Below are 22,033 nucleotides of genomic sequence, written 5' to 3' on the forward strand. Positions count from 1 at the left end.
CCCTTGCCCCCAGGCTCCGGATGGTGGAGACACTGAGCAACTTGCTGCGCTCCGTGGTGGCCCTGTCCCCCCCAGACCTGCTCCCCATCCTCTACCTCAGCCTCAACCGCCTCGGGCCGCCCCAGCAGGGCCTGGAGCTTGGCGTCGGGGACGGTGTCCTCCTCAAGGCGGTGGCCCAGGCCACGGGTAAGCAGGGCGTGTGGTGGCCGTTGGAGCATAGGGGGCTCAGGGGGAGAAGGGGGAGAGGTGGGGAGCGCGTGAGGGATGGGAGAGGGGACTGGAGGTGGGGAAGAGAGCCGGATGGATGGGACAGACTGGTGGGGCGCTGGTTCCGGTGAGGGAGGCCCCGCAGCTGGAGGCGGGGCTGGAGGCGGGGCCGCGGGGTTGGGAGGAGGGGCTGGGAAGACGGTGTGGAGGGAGCAGGTGCCCAGGGAAGCGGCAGATGTGGGGAGAACAACGTGGGCGGGGCCCCCGGGGCTCCGCGTGCATGTGGGGGAGCCGGCGAGGGGCAGGGTGGGTCCTGTGGGGACCCGCGGCCCGGTGCGGCCCCCTCAGCCCCGGCTCCCTGCACCCCAAGGGCGGCAGCTGGAGTCCGTCAAGGCCGAGGCGGCCGAGAAGGGCGATGTGGGGCTGGTGGCCGAGAACAGCCGCAGCACCCAGAGACTCATGCTGCCCCCACCCGCTCTCACGGCCGCCGGCGTCTTCGCCAAGTTCCGAGACATCGCCGGGCTCGCCGGCAGCGCTGTGAGTGGGCAAGGCGGCCACCCCGGGCCCCAGACCCTGGGCCCTTCCCCTGGGGACCCGGAGACACGGCGGGCGGGTGGCGACAGGGGGGCTCCTGGCGGCCGGGTCGCTTCAGTCCTGCTTGTGGGGACTCTCGGGACGGGCAGGGGGGTCTCCCCTTGCCCTTCGACACCTGCTCTGTTCCTACCATGTGACGGGACAGTAGACACTGGCCGAATCAAGGTGGGGACGGAGGGGAGCCGGACGCGGCCTTCCTCGCTGTGTCAGAGCGCGACCGGGCGCTGGGAGTGGGGAGAGGTGGGGGCGGCTCGCTGGCCAGGAGGAGGCGGGGTCCTCACCCCGCGCCCCAGACACCCACTGGCCTGCCTGGCCTCAGTCCACAGCCAAGAAGATCGACGTCATCAAAGGCCTCTTTGTCGCCTGCCGTCACTCAGAAGCCCGATTCATCGCCAGGTGGGCATGGGCCCGGGAGGCTGGGGGAGGTGGCAGGAGGTGGGGACTGGCCACGGGTGTCCCCACTAGGCTCTTCTCCTCGTGTCGTCCCGGGGCTCGTGGGTAAAAGGTACGGTGATTGATCAGCCGTGTCTGCCGGGGCCTCGGCGGGTGCAGGACGGGCCGGGAGCCAAGCGGTCGCCACGACAGTGAAAACAAAATCGTAGTCATCCCCCATCGTGCGGTGTTTCTTGGGTCCCCGGTGTGGCATACTTCCTCCCCGCGGCCCTGCCGGGCAGGCCTTGTTGCCCTCAGCCTGGTCTGCGGGAGGGGAGGCCCAAGGAGGAAAAGCCTTGCGCCCGAGACCCCCGGCTCAGAGAGAGGCCTGTGTGGGGGACACCTTGCCCATCACAGTCTGTGTCCCACTCTGCCCCGGCTCGCCCTCCCCGAGCTTCACTGCTTCCCCAGAGGGCATCTGAGGTGAGCCGCAAAGGCCCCTGGGAGGCACTTTGTTCTGCCCCAGAGAACACCAGCAGCCATGCTGCTGCGGGCTGGCCTCAGTTTCCTTGTCTGTTCACTGGGGCTGTGTGACCCCTCAGGTCCCTTCCAGCCCTGAAGATTGTTCTGGCTTTGAGGAGAGGGTTCCAGAGGGTCCCAAGAGGGTTCCAGAGGGTTCCAGGGGGTTCTGGGAGACCAGAGGAGGCAGGCGCAAGGGGTAGAGGGCAAGGCGGTGCTGACCAGCCCGCTCGCCCTCGCCTGCTCTCTCCCCAGAGCCCTGAGCGGACGGCTACGCCTCGGGCTGGCAGAGCAGTCGGTGCTGGCCGCCCTCGCCCAGGCCGTGAGCCTCACGCCCCCCGGCCAAGGTGAGGCCCCGCGGCTGTCTCCGCCTGGCGCTCGGGTTGCCCAGGCTGCCCTCCCTTCCCGAAGTCCACGCCCCAGCTCCTTTCCAGGCCCCTTCCTTCCCTAGCAGCCTTGTCTCCAGCACCGCCTGCCCTGGGGGAGCCGAGGGGTCGGGCCCATCCCAAAGCCTCCGCCGGTGGCTCTGGTCTTAGATTTCCCCCCGGCTGTTGTGGACGCTGGGAAGGGCCGGACAGCGGAGGCCCGGAAGACGTGGCTGGAGGAACAGGGCATGATCCTGAAGCAGACGTTCTGGTGAGATCTGGGGCCAAGGGCCGAGGGCGGTGGGGGGAGGGGGGGAAGCTGGAGGGGTGGGAGGCTCGGCACTGAGGGCTGCTGGCGACGTGGGAGGGGCCGGTGGCTAGTGAGCGCTAGTGACCGTCGCGGGGTGGGTGGTCCGGGCGGGACTGGGGCCGGACACAAGGCTGGGGACAGAGATTAGGAAGGTGGCAAACGGTAAGGGATCCTGTGACTGACGCGCAGCGGGGCGTTAGCACATCCATGGAGTGACAGCAAGGGCTCCGGGGAGGGCCGCCTGGAGGACCTGGCCACAGCAGGACCGTGACTGCCCGGTGACAGTGGCAGGAGGGCCCGCGAGCGTCTGCACGGAAACCCTGGGGGCACCCACTCGGGCACACGGCAGTGAACCCTGCAGAACCACGGGCCAGGACAGCCGTCTCTACCCTGCCCCCCACTCCCACATCAGAATCTCCGGAGGCAGAGCCTGGCCTTGAACTTTTTACTCCATCCGCGAGTGCCTTTTACGTGTGGCTCAGGTGGAGAGCCGCTGGTCTCACGACGACAGGGCTGACGGCAGGCCCAAGCCGAGGGGAACAGAGGGATGTGTAGTGACACTGAGGGAGGGTCGTGAGAGTTGGGACCAGGGGAGTCGGGGATGGGAGGGAACAAACAGGGTGACAGACTCACAGAGGCGCATCTCAGAGCCAGAGAACAGGGTTTCCAGGCTGCCGGAGTTCTGGAAGGACACCTGCTCATTCTTGCCCCCGCCCCAGCGAGGTGCCCGACCTGGACCGGATCATCCCTGTGCTGCTGGAGCACGGCCTGGAGCACCTCCCGGAGCACTGCAGGCTGAGCCCAGGTACAGGGCCCTCAGGAGAGACCACAGCCCCTCCCTGGGCAGAGCCAGCCGTGGGGCCACGGAGCTCGGGGCCGGCCCTCCTGCGGGCCCCACTCCCTCCTCCCAGCTTAGCTTTCTTCGTCCCCCTGAGAACCTATAGGTTCCTCTCACCACCAAAATCGAATCCCATTCCCCATGCTGAAGCCCATCTGTTTGTTTGGAGGCCCCGTCTGTATCAGGAGGAGCGTGGGGGAATCTGCCGTAACAAGAGATCCCCCAGAAGTCGGCGGGTCTGGCCACACAGCCTCTTCTTCCCACGCCGTCAGAGTCCAGAGGAAGGCAGGGATCAGGGAGGATGCGTGGCTGGGCTCCACGAACCCCCAGGGGCCCCCGGGGACCTAGGTTTCTGTCTTGTCACTTCGTTTCCCAGAGGTTTTCACCCTAATGTGCGTGACCAGGGATGGCTCGGATTTCTAGATAACGAGAAGAGGGAGGGAGAGAGAGAAGAGGGGTGAGGATGTGACCCAGACGGCACGCATATCGTTACCACACACATCCTAATCACGTGGCCTTACCTAGCTGCAAGGGAGTCTGGGAATGTCCCAAAGCTGGGAGGCCACCCCCCACTCCTGCCCCGGGAGGGCATGTTCTCTTCGCGGTGGGAAAGGAGAATGGGCCCTGGGGCACAACGGGCTGTCTGTGCCACACACCCCTCCCTGACCCGGGGTTGGCCCTCCCCCAGGGCACCCTAACTGTCACTCCTCCCCTCCCAGGGGTCCCCCTGAAACCGATGCTGGCACACCCCACCCGCGGTGTCAGCGAGATCCTGAAACGCTTTGAGGAGGCGGCTTTCACCTGCGAGTACAAATACGACGGGCAGAGGGCACAGGTAGGGGGGTGGACGCGTTCCCTCGGCAGAAGGGAAAGTGCCAGAGAGCCAGGGCCTGGGGGGGGGGGGGGGGGGGGGTCAGACCCGAGCTCGTAGCGGCTCGTGCCGCAGACTTCCACCTTCACGTAGAGGGTGTGTTAACACCCACCTCCCCCGATTATCTGAAAGCCGATTTTATTTGATTAAGCCATCAAAATTCCCGACACCCCTGCAGTGGGCGTTCGAGAAATGCCAGCTTTAGACACACCCGGCTGGCAGGGGGTTCAGTGTAACAGCCATTACGGGAGGCGTCTATACAGCCTTCGGTGCGGTGATGTAAGCACGTGTCGTGCGACCCAGCGCCAGGCACTCCCGTGGGCCCTTGGTTGGGTCTGTAAGGTCGCCTCTTGGGTCTCTTCTGTCCTGGCGGGGCCAGCTGGGGCCAGCCAGCGTTTGTCGCCTGGATGGATGAGCAGGTGTCGGGCTGACACCGTGTGGTGCTTAACAAGCAGTGAACTTGGAGAGTCAGCATCGTCGATCTTCAAAATACAGTAAAACCTCGGTTTTCGAGCATAATTCGTTCCGGAAACTTGCTTGTAAGCTTAGTCGCTTGTATATCAAAGCGAGTTTCCCCATAAGAAATAATGGAAACTCAGGTGATTTGTTCCGTGACCCAAAAACATTCATATAAAAATGATTACGGGGGCGCCTGGGTGGCTCGGTCGGTTAAGCGTCCGACTTCGGCTCAGGTCACGATCTCGCGGTCCGTGAGTTCGAGCCCCGCGTCGGGCTCTGTGCTGACAGCTCAGAGCCTGGAGCCTGCTTCCGATTCTGTGGCTCCCTCTCTCTCTGCCTCTCCCCTGCTCATGCTCTGTCTCTCTCTCCTTCAAAAATAAATAAAAAAATGATTACGATACTGCAACGTAACGCAAAATAACAAGGAAGATACAGAATATAAAGAAAAACAAATTAACCTGCGCTTACCTTTGAAAACCTCTGTGGCTGGTGTGAGGGAGACGAGAGAGGGGAGGGTTATTGTGTAGGACGCCTTTCACTGTCACTGTCACTTTCACTGTCACTAATCACTGCTGTCTGTTGGCTCCATGGATCTCATCTGAAGTGAAGGATTCCTCTACCCTTTTCTCCTCCTCCTCTGGAGGTGAGATGCCGACGTAGACTTCTTATGAAATCTTGCAATTTCAGTCACTCGCCTGCCTCGTTCATACTTCGCCATGATTTCCTTCTTAACTTCCAGCATAATCACGTCCTTCTTCTTCCTGCCTTTCTTTTCAGCCTTTTTCTGCGTGGCGGCCGTCGTGTACGCCCGCACGGAGGTTCTTCACTACGGTACAGTAGTGATAAACTCTGGTCGTATATTGTGTTTCACGTAACTGGCAATAAGGCAGCAGAGGAAAGGGTCTATATCCACAGGCAGCCCGACCTAGAATGAAGCAAAGCGTTCCTAAACTTATTCTTTTGTTTTGTTTTGTTTTAATGTTTATTTTTGAAGGAGAGAGAGAGCATGAGTGGGGAAGGGGGCAGAGAGAGAGAGAGAGGGAGACACAGCATCAGAAGCAGGCTCCAGGCTCTGAGCCATCAGCACAGAACCCGACTCGGGGCTTAAACTCACGATCTGTGAGATCCTGACCTGAGCCAAAGTCAGATGCTTCACGGACTGAGCCACCGAGGCACCCCTCTAAGCTTACCCTTGTACGGAAAAGCAAAGGACTGCCCATAGGTGCTTCGAAATGACAAAAAATACACCAATGCCAGCTGTGGGCACCTTCCAATATTCTGAAAAACCACTGATTTCTGCCGAACACCGTGGCTTGAGACCAAGCACCCGAGCATGGGAGACGATCACAATCCCACAGAGAAAGGGGGAGAGAGAGACAAAGAAGAACCATTGGCTCAGTTGTGCTCATGGGACGTTCGGCGTCACGGAGTGCTCGTGCTGCAAGACATCGCTCGTTTACCAAGTTAAAACTGACGAGAAGCCTTGGCTCGTCTTGCAGAACATTGGCAGAACAAGTTACTCGCAATCCAAGGTTTTACTGTAGACTGCTGAGAAAAGATAAGAGACCAAAGGATTTTATGGTAGTGACCGTGATTTTTAAGATAAGTGCGTATTTTTAAGTCCTGTACTTTACAGCCCATGCCCACACAGCTGTCGAGATCACGTATGTTTAAGGCGGCACATATGGACCGTGACCAGGCTGTTTTAAAATGAATTCACCATAAAATCAGAATGATATTTACGGCTTGAGACCAGGCAAATCCTCTTAGACATAGCAAGACACTTCGGCATCTGGGTGGGGGTTGGATAGGGAGGATGAGGAAGGTGATGGCGGGGTCCAGGGGGCACGGGGCGGGGGGGCTTCCACAAACGGGTGGGAGTCGCTGTTTGGATGGAGGAGATGATTTACTCCGGTCTCTGTACCAGTTCCTCCTCCAGAGCTTCTGGAACCTTCTGCCGGTGAAGGTGGGGTCAGAAGAGAAAAGAGGGGCCACGGGGAGGCGGGGAGGGGCCGGGCTCTGATTCCCTCTCCCGTCCCCTACTGCCACAGATCCATGTCCTGGAAGGCGGGGAGGTAAAGATCTTCAGCAGGAATCAGGAAGACAATACCGGAAAATACCCGGACATCATCAGCCGCATCCCCAAGGTGGGCGTCTGCCACCCGCTTCCCCTCTGGCAGGGGCTGCAGTTACGGGGGCAGGGGAGCAGCGGGGAGCGGTGGGGGTTTATTACAAGGAGATGGGGGTGTGTTTGGCTGCAAATAACGGAACGCCTGACTCCCAGAGGCTTAAGCAGGTGTGATTTTTTTCTTTTCTCGGGGAGATCAGGGTGGGCGGCCCTACCCAGGCTCAGCTGTGCACCAAAGCCCTCCAGAATCCGGCTCATTTCTGTCTCTGTCCTCTGCTGTCCTTCGCTGGTTGGCTCTTCACCCCAACACTCGTGCCCTGACCGCCCCTAGATACCTGCCATGCTTCCGGACAGAAAGACGGGCAGGGGGTTCTGGCTTCCCACTGTTCCCCTCTCCAGAGGAAAGTTCACGCTTTCAGGATACCTCCCACCACCCCCGGCCGACTCTGGCTTGGGGTTGCTGTCCCGCACTGGGCCCCGTGGCGCAACAGAGGCCGGGAAAACTGGAATCTCACTCAGACAGGGAGAGGCGGCCGGGACGAGGGCAGAGGGAGCCGGCCCGCACATCGGCCCCGCCGTCAGAATATGGCTGGGCCTTGAGGGCCCCGGAGCAAGGGCTTCTCTGCTTGCGGGGCTTCTTGGGCCTGCTTTGGGAGTCCTTGGTCAAACAGCCCTTCCTGCCTGCCCCTAGTTAATCAGGACGTTGGCACTTTCCCAGAGCAGCGAGGACTGACCTAACAGATTCACAGGCACGGGCGGAGCCCTTGTTAGCTGCCAAGCCCTGGATTTTCTAACCCGTTTTACTAGATGTAGTTTCTTTTCTTTTTTTTTTTTTTTCTTTTAACATTTATTTATTTTTGAGAGACAGACAAAGACAGAGTTTGAGCAGGGAAGGGGCAGAGAGAGAGAGGGAGACACACAATCCCAAGCAGGCCTCAGGCTCCGAGCGGTCAGCCCAGAGCCCGACGCGGGGCTCGAACTCACAGACCGCGAGATCGTGACCTGAGCCGAAGTCGGACGCTCAACCGACTGAGCCACTCAGGCGCCCCAACTAGACGTAGTTCCTACGAAACGTTCCGATCTTAGCGTATGTGGCTTGGTGTGTTCGGATAAGGTTATACACACCCACGTAAACATAAAAAAACCTTTCCATGTAAGCATTGCTCTGTATTGCTTCCCTGTGTCCTGTGCCAAGCTGTGCCCCCATCCGTCTCCCAGAAGCAGTAGCCACCCATGCGCCTTTTTGTCGGCACAGGTGGTGGTGTCTATATCGGAGCTTCCTGGGAGTGTTTGGATGGAGCCCCTACAGTTCGGGGCTCCTTTCCCTGTTCCCTCAGCCAGGGTTTACCAGTCGTCTGCTCTGTCCTGAGCCCTGTGCTGGCAGCTGGGGGCCTAGTAGCACGGACGGGCCCATTAAGTCTCTTCTTCCACCGAGCTTAGGCCTCACGAGGCAGGCAGATCTTATCAGAGCGTCCTGCTCTTGGCCCCGTAGTTCTGTGTGGAGACCTGGGCTCGGAAGGAAAGGACGGCCATTGTGGGAGCCTCTGTAAGAGTCAGACTTGACCTAGGCCCGGTGTCAGTGAGGCAGGCCACCACCGCGCACGCGGCCCCAGGCTGCAGGATGAATGGGGCCACCTGGAGTGGTACGGGAGCGTTCCTCTGAGAGAAAAGAAGCCCTCCCAGTGGAGGTGAAGGACGGGGACAAGCATGCTACGGTGATCGCCATGTGCAAAGGCCTGGTGGTTAAAGGAACATAGCCCATCCACGAAACAGAGAAGCTAGTGTGCTGGGGTGTGGGGCCTGAGGGGGGCCGGGCGAGGTGAGGGGGGGGCCGGGGACTGACGGGGACAGCTGTGGTTTTTAGCAGGGATACACTGCGATCTGTTTTGGCATCTGCTAAGAGTCCACTGAGTGCCATGAGGACGGTGGGTTAGGCGCGGGTCCGTGCGGGAGCAAGGGGACCGGTAGGATGACGTGGCCTAGGCCGGACTGGGCTCAGTGAGGGGGTGGCCCATGGGCGGCTTAGAGATTTCGGAAGGGAAATGGACAGGTTCACGGGGACCTGACAAGGGCCGCTGGGTTCCCAGCTTATGGCACCAAGTAGGAAGTCTTAGAAAAGTTCGCTTTTTCCTTCTTCGAGGAGAGAGGGTCTGTGCTCGTACGCGTGTCTGTGAGTTGGCATCAGTATGTCGGCGCGTCTTGGGAGCTAAAACAGGGAAAGGCCATTTGTGTCCCTGCGTCTGCCTTTTGGCCTCGCCCCCACCTCTCAGCAGCCCGGGGTCTCCCCCTCCACCTTTCAGATTAAACTGCCGTCAGTCACGTCCTTCATCCTGGACACGGAAGCCGTGGCCTGGGACGGGGAAAAGAAGCAGATCCAGCCGTTCCAAATGCTCACCACCCGCAAACGCAAGGTAGCCCCGGTCGCCCTGAGCGGCCTGCCGTGGTCCCCCGCTTTCTCTTCCTCCCAGCCCCGCCCCGTCCCCAGGAGGACGGGGTGTCAGTCGTGATGCGGTTCTTGCGGCCTTTGGCAGGGTGGCTGCCCCAGCTCCAGCCGTTGCGTTCTCATCCCAGCGTGCTAAAGCACAAAGGGGGAAGAGCCCCTTTCCTATGTCTCTGTCTCATTCTGGAAGATCTGTTCCAGGAGCCCGCCCACCACCTGTACCCCAGCAAACTTCTTTCCTCTCATTGGCCAGAATTGTGTCCTGTCACCACCGTCAGCTGCAGGGGAGGCTGGGAGGGCAGATACCTGGCAGAGGGGAATGAGGCTGTTGGGATGAGCTGAGAGCCATCACGCTGCAGAGCCTGGGGCCAGCAGCATGGTCACCCTCTGGGTGGGGTGGGGGGGGGGGTGGCCCATTGGCTGGAGAGAAGGGGAGAGAGTGACAGGTGTCGGCCTCAGGCATGACGGGAGGCAAACCAACCGGGCCCCATCTCACCGGCCCCCCTCCACCCTTGCTCTCCATCCCGCCCCAACCCAGGAGGTGGACGCAGCAGACATCCAGGTCCAGGTTTGTCTGTATGCCTTCGACCTCATCTACCTCAATGGAGAGGTGAGTTCCGGCTGCATGCCCGGGGGGTGACGGGCGGCGGCGTGGGAGCTCGGGAGCCGGCGGTCTGAATTTCCCTCCCGACCTCCACGTCACCGAGCTGGGAGCCCACGCGCAGGTCACGGCTCTCAGGGTGTGGTCCGAGCACCCCTGAGGGTCTCCGAGGTCCTCTCTGGGGAAGCGTGAGACCCTGCCTGCCTTTCCGGCTCCACAGCTGGGGGAGGCAGATCCTCTTCCTGCCCTGCGGCCAGAGCGACACGTCACAGCCGTCTCTGGCCGCGTGCCTTCCTTGTACACAGCAGGTGAACACACGGGAGTCCGGCTCCGTCAAAGGCCCGACTTTAATGATCTCACGGTCCGTGAGTTCGAGCCCCGCGTTGGGCTCTGTGCTGACCGCTCGGGGCCTGGGGCCTGCTTCGGATTCTGTGCCTCCCTCTCTCTCTCTGACCCTCCCCCCGTTCATGGTCTGTCTCTCTCTGTCTCAAAAATAAGTAAACACTAAAAAAAAAAAGCCTGACTTTAAAGAATTTGCAAACATGTAAAGTAATGCCCCTCTTCTCGTTCATTTTTTTCTAATACAGGCATGTTTCATAAAAGCATGTTGGGTTAACATATTGGAGTTACTATTTTTTTTTTTTTTTTTTTTTTTACTTTTTTACTTTTTTCTTTTATTTTTTTGAGAGAGACAGAGACAGAGTGGGAGCGGGGGGAGGGGGAGAGAGAGAGGGAGACACAGAATCTGAACCAGACTCCAGGCTCTGAGCTGTCGGCACAGAGCCCGACGCGGGGGCTCGAACTCACAAACAGGTCGTGACCTGAACTGAAATCAAGAGTCGGACGCTTAACTGACTAAACCACACAGTCGCCCTGCAGTTATATTTTTTTGAGAGAGACAGAGCGAGAGCGGGAGGGAGACACAGAATCTGAAACAGGCCGCAGGCTCTGAGCGCAGAGCCCGACGCAGGGCTTGAACTCCGGAACGGCGAGATCGCGATCTGAGCTGAAGTCGGACGCTTAACCGACTGAGCCACCCAGGTGCCCCGGAAGTGAATTAGTAAATGTTAAGGTTTCCCACTTTTAATACGGCAACTGCGTGAACATGGGCCATAGTAGCTGATACTGTGTCACTTCTATGGTAAATATCAGGGAGAATAACCCTTTTTTTTGGTACCCAAAAGCTCTCAGGAGTGAGTCCTCAGTAAACTCCAAGGGTGTGAGGTCGGTGGGGCGCCCGGCTGGGCCAGTCAGGAGAGCTGGCGACTCTTGATCCTGGGGTTGTAGGTTCAAGCCCCACACCCAGCGTAGAGAGTGCTTAAAAGTAAGATATTAAAAAAAAAAGCATGAGGGGATCCTGAGACCGGAACGTGTGAGCACCGCTGCTCCAGGGCACGGGTTAAGAATCTGGAGCCGGGCCACCTGCTGTCACCCGCAGCCCAGCTCTCCCTCCCTGGCTGTGGGGCTGCAGACAAGGGATTGAACCTCTCTGAGTCTCAGCTTCCTCATCCATGATAAAGAGCTCACAGTAGCTCCTTGCCCCGCCTGCTTCGGGACAGAGGGAGCCGGGACAGAGGGAGCCGTGGGACACAGGCGTGCTGGCTGACGCTTACCGCTTACCAGTGTTTATTCTATGAAATGCGTCGCCATCACCATCATTATCCTATGGGCAATTAGCCTTTGGCGATCTGGCAGCCGAAAGGCGACCACTTGCACTCGACTCACGAACCGGAGCATCTTTTCAGCCTTTCTGTGACTTACCGGTCTGGCGGCTTCTTGTTAGTCTCTTGTTGGTCTGCAGAGTTCCTTCCCCAGGAGGCCGGTTCGCCCTTTGCCTCGACGGAGGAAGCCGGGCGAGGTCCTGATGCTGAACGCTGGCCGGTGCCTGAACCACCCACTTTTACGATGCATGTGAAAAATAGCATTTGGGGGCGCCCGGGTGGCTCAGTGGGTTAAGCATCTGACTCTTGGTTTCGGTTCAGGTCGTGATCTCACGGTTCACGAGATCGAGCCCTGCATCATCCTCTGTGCTGACTGTGCAGAGCCTGCTTGGGATGGTCTCTCTCAGTCCTTCCCCTGCTCTCTCTTTCTCTCAAGTAAATAAACATTAAAAAAAAAAAACAAACAACGAACTGTAGTCACAATGACAAGAGTCCGTTCTGGCTCCAGCAGGGCCCGGGCCCCGTCTTATGCACCTGAGGGCACAGCACTAACGGCCTCCAGCCCCCTTGGTGTTCTTGACCTCTACTTGAAATTGGTTCGCGTCCTTGGGCCGGTGTGGCTCCTCCCTCTCAGGGCGATCGTGTCGTACCCTGCGTGGTGGCTTGTGTGACACAGCCTTCCCGTCTCCCCCCAGTCGGGTTTATCCTCTCTCTACTCCCACGGTGACGCCCCTTCCTCTCCCTTCCTGCCCCCTCAGTCCCTGGTACGCGAGCCCCTTTCCCGGCGCCGACAGCTGCTCCGGGAGAACTTCGTGCAGACGGAGGGCGAGTTCGTCTTCGCCACCTCTCTGGACACCAAGGACACAGACCAGATCGCCGAGTTCTTGGAGCAGTCCGTGAAAGGTGAGGGGGCCTGGGGCCGGCCGCCGTGTGTCCGCCCTGCCCGGGACGATTGCCCTGGTGGAAGCCGGCTGGCCATCCTGAGCCCGGGGCTTCACGAAGGCCACGCTTCCCTGTCTCCTTCAGACTCCTGCGAGGGGCTGATGGTGAAGACTCTGGACGTCGACGCCACCTACGAGATCGCCAAGAGATCACACAACTGGCTCAAGGTGAGCCGCCCCAGCTGCCCTTCCCAAGTCTGGAAATCTTGCCTCCCAGGTTTCCGATCCACACCGCACCCTGTTAGGCACCAAGGCGCCTTTCCTCGGTCCCCGCTGCCTCCCAGCGCCGCGAGCCTGAGCGCCGTGGAAGCTGGATGAAGTTTCTGGGCTCAGAGCTTGGCCCCTGGGTCGAGTGGGGCCAGCGGGAAGGGAGTCAGCCAGGACATAAATGAGCCGACGTTGGGGGCAGTGAGCACTGTGAAGAGAGCAAGTTGAGTTGGGGCCAGCGAGGATCTCGCCGTGCTCTGGGTGATTGGGAAAGGCCTCTCCCAAGGTGATGCTTGTGTGGAGACGTGGACGACAGGAAAGGGTCAGCCACATGGAGATCTGGGAACAGAGCAGGGTGGGCGGGGCAGAAGGCTGGGGGCAGCCAGTGCAAAGGCCCTGAGGTAGGAACAAGCTCGGTGCGTGCAGGGAGCACAGCGATCGAGGTGTGAGGTGAGGTCAAGGTGGAGAGCGGGCCCCCGATCACACAGCATGTTGGGGGTCGCTGTAAAATACGCTGGGTTTTCTGCTAAGGGTTTTGAGAAGCCGGTGGTGGTTTTAGGCAGGAAGCCCCGTGATCTGGTTGTCATTTTGCACAGGACATCTGGCTGGCCGTGAATGGCGGATGGCACGGTGGGTGGGGGGTGCTGGGCAGAACGGGAGCCGGCGGGCAGGAGGCTTGCCTGGAGAGGGCCGGGAGGACTGCAGCAGGAGGCCAGCTGGAGGGCAGCCGGCTGGATCGCCCCGTGGGTTTGTTAGCGGCCCGTGGTCCCTCTGCCCCGCCCACCCCCCCCACCCCAGACTGGGAGGGGAGGAACGTTTACTGTTGCTGTCACATGCCCAAGGCTGAGCCCCTGCCTGGCACTGAGTTAATGTTTCTGGAACAAATGGCAAATGTTCTCCGTGTGAAAGAGCGGAATGCGCCTCGTTCCAACGGAAAGGGGGGACCCACGGGGACCCCCGAGGTCTCTGTCTGACCTGTCCTCTGTTCTGCTAGCCCTTCCTAGTTTGGTCACCTCTTTCCCATTCACTCGGGAAGTCTAGAAGCTCGGTCTGTGTCCGGCCCCGGCCTGGTGGCCATTCTTGGTCTTCTCCCGGGAGCTCTCCTGAGACTCCCCCCTCCCACCCACCCATGAGCCTCCGGCAGCGAGGTCTGTGCCTCGCGCCCCCTCACCTCCTGCCTTCCCTCCCCAGCTGAAGAAGGACTACCTCGATGGCGTGGGCGACACCCTGGACCTCGTGGTGATCGGCGCCTACCTGGGCCGTGGGAAGCGGGCCGGCCGCTACGGGGGTTTCCTGCTGGCGGCCTACGATGAGGAGAGTGAGGAGCTCCAGGCCATATGCAAGGTGCCGGGAGGCTGGAGGGAAGTCGATTCGACTCAACGTGGTGGGGGCCTGAACCAAGAGGCTCTCGTGGCCTCCCTGTGAGGCGTTATTTTTTTTTCCTAGTTTTTATTTGCTGTTTCTGATCCCACAAGGAACTCTTGCTTTGCATAGAAAAATACACTAGCGTAGAAAGATGTAAGGAAGCTACATCAGGTTAGGAATGAGCTATATCTGAGCTCAGCTACAGATAGTGATGGCTTCAGAGAGATTTGTTTTTCTCCCACAGAATGAGAAGTTTGGAGGGGGGGCAGGCAGCTCTCCGAGGTCATTGGGGGACCCAGCTTCTCTGGCCCCGCACAGTGGCTTTGCTGTGTGCTTCCAATCTCACCTTCCTAATGTGGCTGTAGTAGCTCCAGCCATCACAGCCACGCTTCAAGCATCAGGAAGGGGAAAGGCCCCTGAGCAAAGGGATGTTCCACCTGTGTCAGCCTCAGCCAGCAAGCAACTTCTGTTTAAGTGGCATTGGTCAGAATTTTGCTCCCAACGCCATCCACAAGGGAGCTTAGAAAATGCAGCGGCTTCTGTTTTTGTTTAAAGCCACACACGTCGTTGACCCAACAAATGTGAGGCTTTTGCCACAGAAACAGAATAGACTTACCCATAATTCCAGTGCCTCGAGGTAACAATTACTAATATTTGAGGGAACGTCTCATTTCCACTTTTTCAAAGTTGTAATCTCTGTATATGAGGTTTTTGGTTTTTTTTTTGCACTTTTTACCCACTAAGGACTTTTTTTTTTTTTTTTTTTTTTTTTTTTGCTTTTTTATTATTTCTTTAACATTTCTGAGCGACTTGAGACAGAGGATGAGTGGGGGAGGGGCAGAGAGAGAGGGAGACACAGAATCCAAAGCAGGCTTCAGGCTCTGAGCTGTCAGCACAGAGCCCGGACACGGGGCTCAAACTCACAAGGTGAGATCATGACCGGAGCGGAAGTCAGATACTTAACGGACTGAGCCACCCAGGCGCCCCTCTAAGTACCATTTTAAATACCGTCAGATACGCTTAAGTATCATAGGGATAAAAAAATATTAGGGTGTTTGCACTTGTCCCCAGGACTTTTATAAACACGACTTGAATGGGCTAATATAACCCTAAAAATAAAAACAAAACGGTTATTTGAAAACGGGTTTATTCAGAAGCAGCAGAGCGTTGCAGTTGGGACACGCAGACAATGGCAGAACCACAGCTGGTCCCACGAAGGAGAGGAATGTAATTCTATGGAGAAGAAGGGGTTGTTCTGAACAAAAACCCATTGGGGAAAAAAGCGTCCGTTTGGGGGGGATGACAGTTTCTCACTGGCTGAGCTGCTGGGGGCGGTCGGTCACGTCTTCTAGGATGCAGACTCCCTCTTTCCCTCTGGGGGCCTGTAATTGATGGTTCTTCCCTGTCAGGGATTCTGTTGGGGCCTGTAACTGACACCCGGGGGTCTGTCACTGGCAGTGGGGGGGGGGGGGGGGGGGCGTCCTCCCTCGACTAGCCGCTGACTCTGCTTCAGCGACATGGCCCGTGACTGTTGACAAACGCTTGCGGCTGAGTTTTCAACACGCGCCCCCGTTTCGGGAACGAACTCCCTGTAGTCGGCCGGCTACCGTGGGGCCGGCTTTGTTCTGTCCGCTAAACCGATGCTCAGCCCGGGTGACCCGTGGCCGAAGCGGCTTTACGGTTGGCCGATTATCTCAGGGCCCCAACCCGCCACCACCCTGCGTGAACGCACCTAGCACAGTTTTCCGAAACAGCTATTGTCGGACAACAGGTAGGAAGCTGTTTCAGGCTCTCGACCCCCAAACGGGCCTCCCGGCGGGGAAGTTTTCTACCTGCGGTTTGAAGCCGGCTGTCTGGCTACATTCGCGGGCAGCGAGTTCTGCTTTGGCTGTGCTGAGATTGGAGAGGACATCCGGTTGTGGGGCCGGTGGGGGGGAGGGGAGCCCCGGGGGAGCGGCCCCAGGGCTCGGGAGGCCGGGTGGAAGGAGCAAGGGTTTCTCCACAAGGCGAAGGGCAGCAGGTGGGCAGAAGGAACAGAGCAGGGAGAGGGCGTCCCCGCTCCGGGGTCTGCACCCGGCTCCCCCCCCTGCAGCTTCCTCTGCGGTTTCGTGGGTGCCGGGGGAGGGCGGGGCCTCCGCTAGGCGCAGGTCGCCGGGTCTCAGGGGCAGGAGCAGCGGGGAGTGCCTGGCCGCCTGCCCTGCGTGCTCGCCTCTCACCTCCGGCCTCTCACCTCCGCCGTCCCCCCCCCCCCCCCGCAGCTTGGAACTGGCTTCAGTGACGAGGAGCTAGAGGACCATTTCCACAGCCTCCAGGTGGGCAGCGCGGTGCGGCCTCGTCTCCTCTCCCTGCACCCTCTGGGTGGGGGCGGGGCGCTGGCTTGGGAGCCCCTCGTGTCCACGTTCGAGTCCCAGCTCGGCCGGCGGACGGGATGGGTCATGGGGCCTCCACCACCTTCCCCGCTCCTGCCCCCGCTGATGGGGGATGAGCCGCGGGGCGGGCGCTTCTGCAGGGGTGCCTGAGTTGGCCCTGAGCGGATCCCTGCGGGGCTGGGTAAGCCCCTGGTAATGTAATTGGGACTGTTTGTTGTCGTGGTCACAGGCATCTTGGGGTAGACTCCCTTTCCGGCGTGCTGGTGTCTCTGCCTCTGTGACATTCTCGCTTCTCTCTCTCTCTGGGTCTCTGTCCCTGTCTTTGCGCCTTTTATCTTTAATGTCTTTAACAAAAAAAATTTTTTTAATGTTTATTTATTTTTGAGAGAGACAGAGACAGAGCGTGATCAGGGGAGGGGCAGAGAGAGAGGGAGACACAGAATCCGAAGCAGGCTCCAGGCTCTGAGCTGTCAGCACAGAGCCTGATATGGGGCTCGAACTCATGAGCCGTGAGATCATGACCTGAGCCGAAGTCGGACGCTTAACCGACTGAGCCACCCGGGCACCCCTGTCTTTAATATCTTAACTCAGGTCCCAGGGCCTCTGTCCTTCATTTCTTCCCTTCACCTTTTCCCCCCTGTCCCCACCCAGGCTTTTACGTTAAGGCTTGTCTGTGTCTCCGTCTATCCCTTTTGCCCATTTCCTCGCCTTGACTTTGAGATCCAAGACCCTCTCTTCCTCCCACCCGCTGCTGTTCCCCACAGGCCCTGGTGCTGCCCACCCCACGCTCCTACGTCCGGGCCGACGGCGCCGTGGCCCCCGATCACTGGCTGGACCCCAGCGCCGTGTGGGAGGTGAAATGCGCCGATCTGTCCCTGTCCCCCATCTACCCCGCTGCCCGGGGCCTGGTGAGTCGCCGGGGTGCAGCGGGAGGGACCTGGGGTCAGCCTTCTAGATGGGGGATGGGCAGAGGATCACGGAGCCCACACCTGTGCTTCCAGGCTGATAATAGCCAGGAAAGCTTGAGCTTAGGTTTTATTTGGGTGTCAGAAACAGGGTCAAAGTCTCTCTTCTTCTTTCTTTTTTTTTTTTTTTTTAAGCAATTCCTCAGGTTTAGAAAGTAAACAGTGAAATTGTTTCCTTTAATATAATCATCTCACCTTTGGCTCTTCAGTGAGTTTTAAAAACACGGTTCTTTTGGGTAAAAGCTGATGGCACTTTTTCACTTCCTTCAATCCATTTTCTCGCTACCGAGGTTTAAAATTCCCCGGGCTGATTTCTGTCACCCGTGGCTCAGTCCTCAACACCAGCTGTCAAGGGTCAGCATATGGGGGACACGCTACCCTGTGGCTGGCGCTGGGGTCGCTCTTTGCTTTCCCCTCCAGAAATCTTGAATTAAAAATGGATTTCTTTTGTGATTTCTTCTGGTCCTTCAAAAATGTAGCCAGCGTATGCTTTTACGATTGGGCGTGGACTTCCACTTAAAGGCGAACTCCTATTTTTATTTTTATTTTTTTAAGTTTGAGAGAGAGCAAGAGCAGGGGAGGGGCAGAGAGAGAGGGAGAGAGAGAGTCCCAGGCAGGCTCCACACTGTCAAGAGTAGAGCCCGATGTTAGCCATTCTGACAGGTGTGAGGTGGTATCTCATTGTGGTTTGGATTTGTCTTTCCCTGTTGATGATGATGTTGAGCATTTTTTCATGTGTTGGTTGGCCATCTGGATGTCTTCTTTGGAGAAGTGTCTGTTCATGTCTTTTGCCCATTTCTTCACTGGATTCTTTGTTTTTTTGGGTGTGGCGTTTGAGAAGTTCTTTATAGATTTTGGATACTAACCCTTATCTGATGTATCATTTGCAAATATCTTCTCCCATTCCGTCAGTTGCCTTTTAGTTTTGCTGATTGTTTCCTTCGCTTTTAATTTTGATGAGGTCCCAGTAGTTCATTTTTGCTTTGTCTCCCTTGCCTCCGGAGACGCGTTGAGTAAGAAGTTGCTGCGGCCGAGATCAAAGAGGTTTTTGCCTGCTTTCTCCTCGAGGATTTTGATGGCTTCCTGTCTTATGTTTAGGTCTTTTATCCATTTTGAGTTTATTTTTGTGTCTGGTGTAAGAAAGTGGTCCAGGTTCATTCTTCTGCATGTCGCTGTCCAGTGTTCCCAGCACCACTTGCTGAAGAGACTGTCTTTATTCCATTGGATATTCTTTCCTGCTTTGTCAAAGATGACTTGGCCATACATTTGTGGGTCCATTTCTGGGTTCTCTGTTCTGTTCTATTGATCTGAGTGTTTGTTTTTGTGCCAGTACCATACTGTCTTGATGATTACAGCTTTGTAGTACAGCTTGAAGTCTGGGATTGTGATGCCTCCTGCTTTGGTTTTCTTTTGCAAGATCGCTTTGGCTATTCGGGGTCTTTTCTGGTTCCATACAAATTTTAGGATTATTTGTTCTAGCTCTGTGAAGAATGCTGGTGTTACTTTGATAGGGATTACATTGAATATGTAGATTGCTTTGGGTAGTATTGACATTTTTTTTTTTAATTTTTTTTAATGTTTATTTATTTTTGACAGAGACAGAGACAGAATGCGAGGGGGTTAGGGGCAGAGAGAGAGGGAGACACGGAAGCAGAAGCAGGCTCCAGGCTCTGAGCTGTCAGCACAGAGCCCGACGCGGGGCTCGAACTCACGAGTTGTGAGATCATGACTTGAGCCGAAATCGGACGCTCAACAGACTGAGCCGCCCAGGCGCCCCCAGTATCGACATTTCAACAATATTTGTTCTTCCTCTCCAGGAGCATGGAATCTTTTTCCACGTTTTTGTGTCTTCTTCAATTTCTTTCATAAGCTTTCTATAGTTTTCAGTATATAGATTTTTCATCTCCTTGGTTAGATTATTTTAGGTATTTTATGGTTTTTGGTGCAACTGTAAGTGGGATCGATTCCTTGATTTCTCTTTCTGTTGCTTCATTGTTGGTGAATAGGAATGCAACCGATTTCTGTGCATTGATTTTATATCCTGCCACTTTGCTGAATTCATGAATCAGTTCTAGCAGTTTTTTGGTGGAATCTTGAGGGTTTTCCATATAGAGTATCATGTCATCTGTGAAGAGTGGAAGTTTGACCTCCTCCTGGCCGATTTGGATGCCTTGTATTTCTTTGTGTTGTCTGATTGCAGAGGCTGAGACTTCCAATACTATGTTGAATAACAGTGGCGAGAGTGGGCATCCCTGTCTTGTTCCTGATCTTAGGGGGAAAGCTCTCGGTTTTTCCCCATTGATATTAGCGTTGGGTCGTTCATATATGGCTTTTATGATCTCGAGGTATGCTCCTTCTATCCCTGCTTTCTTGAGGGTTTTTATCAAGAAAGGATGCTGTATTTTGTCAAGTGCTTTCTCTGCATCTATTGAGAGGCTCATATGGTTCTTGTCCTTTCTTTTATTGATGTGATGAATCACGTCAATGGTTTTGTGGATATTGAACCAGCCCTGCATCCCAGGTATAAATCCCACTTGGTTGTGGTGAATAATTTTTTTAATCTATTGTTGGAGCTGGTTGGCTCCTCTTGTTGAGGATTCATTGGGGAAATTGGTCGGTCATCCATGTTCATTGGGGAAATTGGTCGGTCGTTCTCCTTTTTAGTGGGGTCTCTGTCTGGTTTTGGAATCAAAGTAATGCTGGCTTCATAGAAAGAGTTTGGAAGTTTTCCTTCCATTTCTATTTTTTTGGAACAGCTTCAAGAGAATAGGTGTTAACTCTTCCTTAAATGTTTGGTAGAATTCTCCTGGAAAGCCATCTGGCCCTTGACTCTTGTTTTTTGGCAGATTTTTGATGACTAATTCGATTTCCTTACTGATTATGGGTCTGTTCAAATTTTCTACTTCTTCCTGTTTCAGTTTTGGTAGTGGGACTCCCTATTTTTATTATTATTTATTTATTCATTTTAAATGTTTGTTTATTTTTGAGAGAGAGAGCAAGCGAGTGAGCGTGAGCGGGGAGGGGCAGAGAGAGGGGGACACACAGAATCCCAAACAGGCTCCGGGCTCTGAGCCGTCATCACAGAGCCTGATGCAGGGCTCGAACTCATGAACCACGAGATCATGACCTAGGCCGAAGTCAGACGCTCAACCAGCTGAGCCACCCGGGCGCCCTGGGACTCCTATTTTTAAATTGACTTTCTTTTTCGAAAATTCTCACTCAGGCTCCACCCTAGACAGTCAGGGTGCCCCGGTGACAAGTGACAGGAGCGGCCTTTATGGAACGTCTGTGCGAAGCGGGCACTGTGCTCACAGGCTCGGCACTCACACGCACGCGTCCTGTCGTCACGACACTGAACATCCCCAGTGTGCAGCTGGGGAAATAGAGCCCCAGGAGCGGAGGTCACTGGCCCGGGGTCATGCAGCTCCTGTGTTGGGAGCTGGGATTCGCACCCTGCCTCTGGTTCTAGAACCTGCACCCCATCTCTGCTATCCTGCCTCTCGGCCCTAAGAATAATAATATAATAACAGCTGTGGTAGCTGGTGTTTCTTAAGCACCTATTACGCTCCAGGTATGGTCCTAACTAAGCACTTTGTTGCCTTATTTAATTTTTATAACCTGTTGCTTGGCCCCATTGTGTGGACGAGGAAGCTGAGGCCGGAGGGGAGGGAGCGGAGAGGAGGCTGGATAGGAAACTGCTGGCGTAGGTGGCCTGTGGGCTAGACCCCGGGAGCGTCTCCATCATCGCCCCCTCCCCCAGGTGGATAGCGAGAAGGGGATCTCCCTCCGTTTCCCCCGGTTTATTCGCGTCCGCGAAGACAAGAAGCCCGAGGAGGCTACCACCAGTGCCCAGGTGAGGCCTTGGCCCCGGGTGGGCTTGCCCGGCCAGGCCGGCTTCTCGGCGGTGGGTTCTGGAATGAGGGGGGAGGGGTACCCCCGGGGCTTCTGATCGCCCGCTCCCACCCGCTGTCCTCAGGTGGCCTCTCTGTTTAAGAAGCAGAGTCAGATTCAGAACCAGCAGGGCGCGGACTTAGACTCCGACCCGGAAGATTTCTACTAGGCTCCCACCCTCCCCAGGGCACCGGGGGGCATCACCTCTGTTGTTCAGCAAATCCGGTGTCACGGTCGAGTGGGTTTTGAGTGTCAGAGGTGTGTGTGCGCGCGCAGGGACAGTTTAAGTTGGGATCCGGGATTTCACCAGTCGTTTGTGTTTTCAATAAATAATTCTTGAACCCCCACCGTGGTGTCAGAGTCTGTGTTGGGTGCTGGGGGCGCGGCTCCTGGAGCTCCCACGTGGACGGCGGGGGACAGATGGGAACCGTCTGAACCAGCACCTTCCGGTGGGATTATCTGCAGGGCTGGAAATGCCCTTTATCCGTATGCGGCCGCCGAGCCCTTGAAATGTAGCCAGTGTAACTGAAGTATCTATCTATCTATCTATTTATTTATTTATTTTGAGAGAGATAGAAACAGTGCAAGCAGGGGAGGGGCAGAGAGAGAGGGAGAGAATCCCAAGCAGACTCCTCGCTTGTCAGTGCAGAGCCGCAGGTGGGGCTCAAACCCACGAAACTGTGAGATCACGACCTGGGCCAAAACCAGCAGTCGGATGCTTAACCGACTGAGCCACCCACGTGCCCCGCTGGTGATGTTCATTTTATTTACTTATTTTTAATTTAAAACAAAATTTAAAAAAAAATTTTTTTTAACATTTTTATTTATTTTTGAGACAGAGAGAGATGGAGCATGAGCAGGGGAGGGGCAGAGAGAGGGGGAGACACAGAATCCGAAGCAGGCTCCTGGCTCTGAGCTGTCGGCACAGAG

At 56.6% G+C, this 22,033-nt stretch overlaps 1 protein-coding gene across 4 annotated transcripts in view; it reads left to right on the forward strand.

Annotated features, from left to right (window-relative positions):
• The window catches only part of LIG1 (DNA ligase 1), a 44,613-nt gene extending 23,163 nt beyond the window's left edge, over positions 1-21,450 (forward strand). For all 4 annotated transcript variants that reach the window (XM_078439597.2, XM_078439599.2, XM_078439598.2 and 1 more), the window contains exons 12-28: positions 14-186; positions 578-744; positions 1,121-1,197; positions 1,948-2,039; positions 2,229-2,328; positions 3,087-3,172; positions 3,925-4,040; positions 6,587-6,682; positions 8,964-9,074; positions 9,642-9,713; positions 12,124-12,268; positions 12,392-12,474; positions 13,705-13,857; positions 16,137-16,190; positions 17,012-17,155; positions 20,973-21,065; positions 21,189-21,450. In XM_078439597.2, the coding sequence (XP_078295723.2) occupies positions 14-186; positions 578-744; positions 1,121-1,197; positions 1,948-2,039; positions 2,229-2,328; positions 3,087-3,172; positions 3,925-4,040; positions 6,587-6,682; positions 8,964-9,074; positions 9,642-9,713; positions 12,124-12,268; positions 12,392-12,474; positions 13,705-13,857; positions 16,137-16,190; positions 17,012-17,155; positions 20,973-21,065; positions 21,189-21,272 (1,846 nt within the window). In that variant the 3' untranslated portion in view covers positions 21,273-21,450. The remainder of the gene's footprint in view (positions 1-13; positions 187-577; positions 745-1,120; positions 1,198-1,947; positions 2,040-2,228; positions 2,329-3,086; positions 3,173-3,924; positions 4,041-6,586; positions 6,683-8,963; positions 9,075-9,641; positions 9,714-12,123; positions 12,269-12,391; positions 12,475-13,704; positions 13,858-16,136; positions 16,191-17,011; positions 17,156-20,972; positions 21,066-21,188) is intronic.
• The last annotated feature ends 583 nt before the right edge of the window (positions 21,451-22,033 follow it).

This window comes from Panthera onca, chromosome E2 (assembly GCF_046562875.1).
Source record: "Panthera onca isolate mPanOnc1 chromosome E2, mPanOnc1 haplotype 2, whole genome shotgun sequence".
Taxonomy (NCBI): domain Eukaryota; kingdom Metazoa; phylum Chordata; class Mammalia; order Carnivora; family Felidae; genus Panthera; species Panthera onca.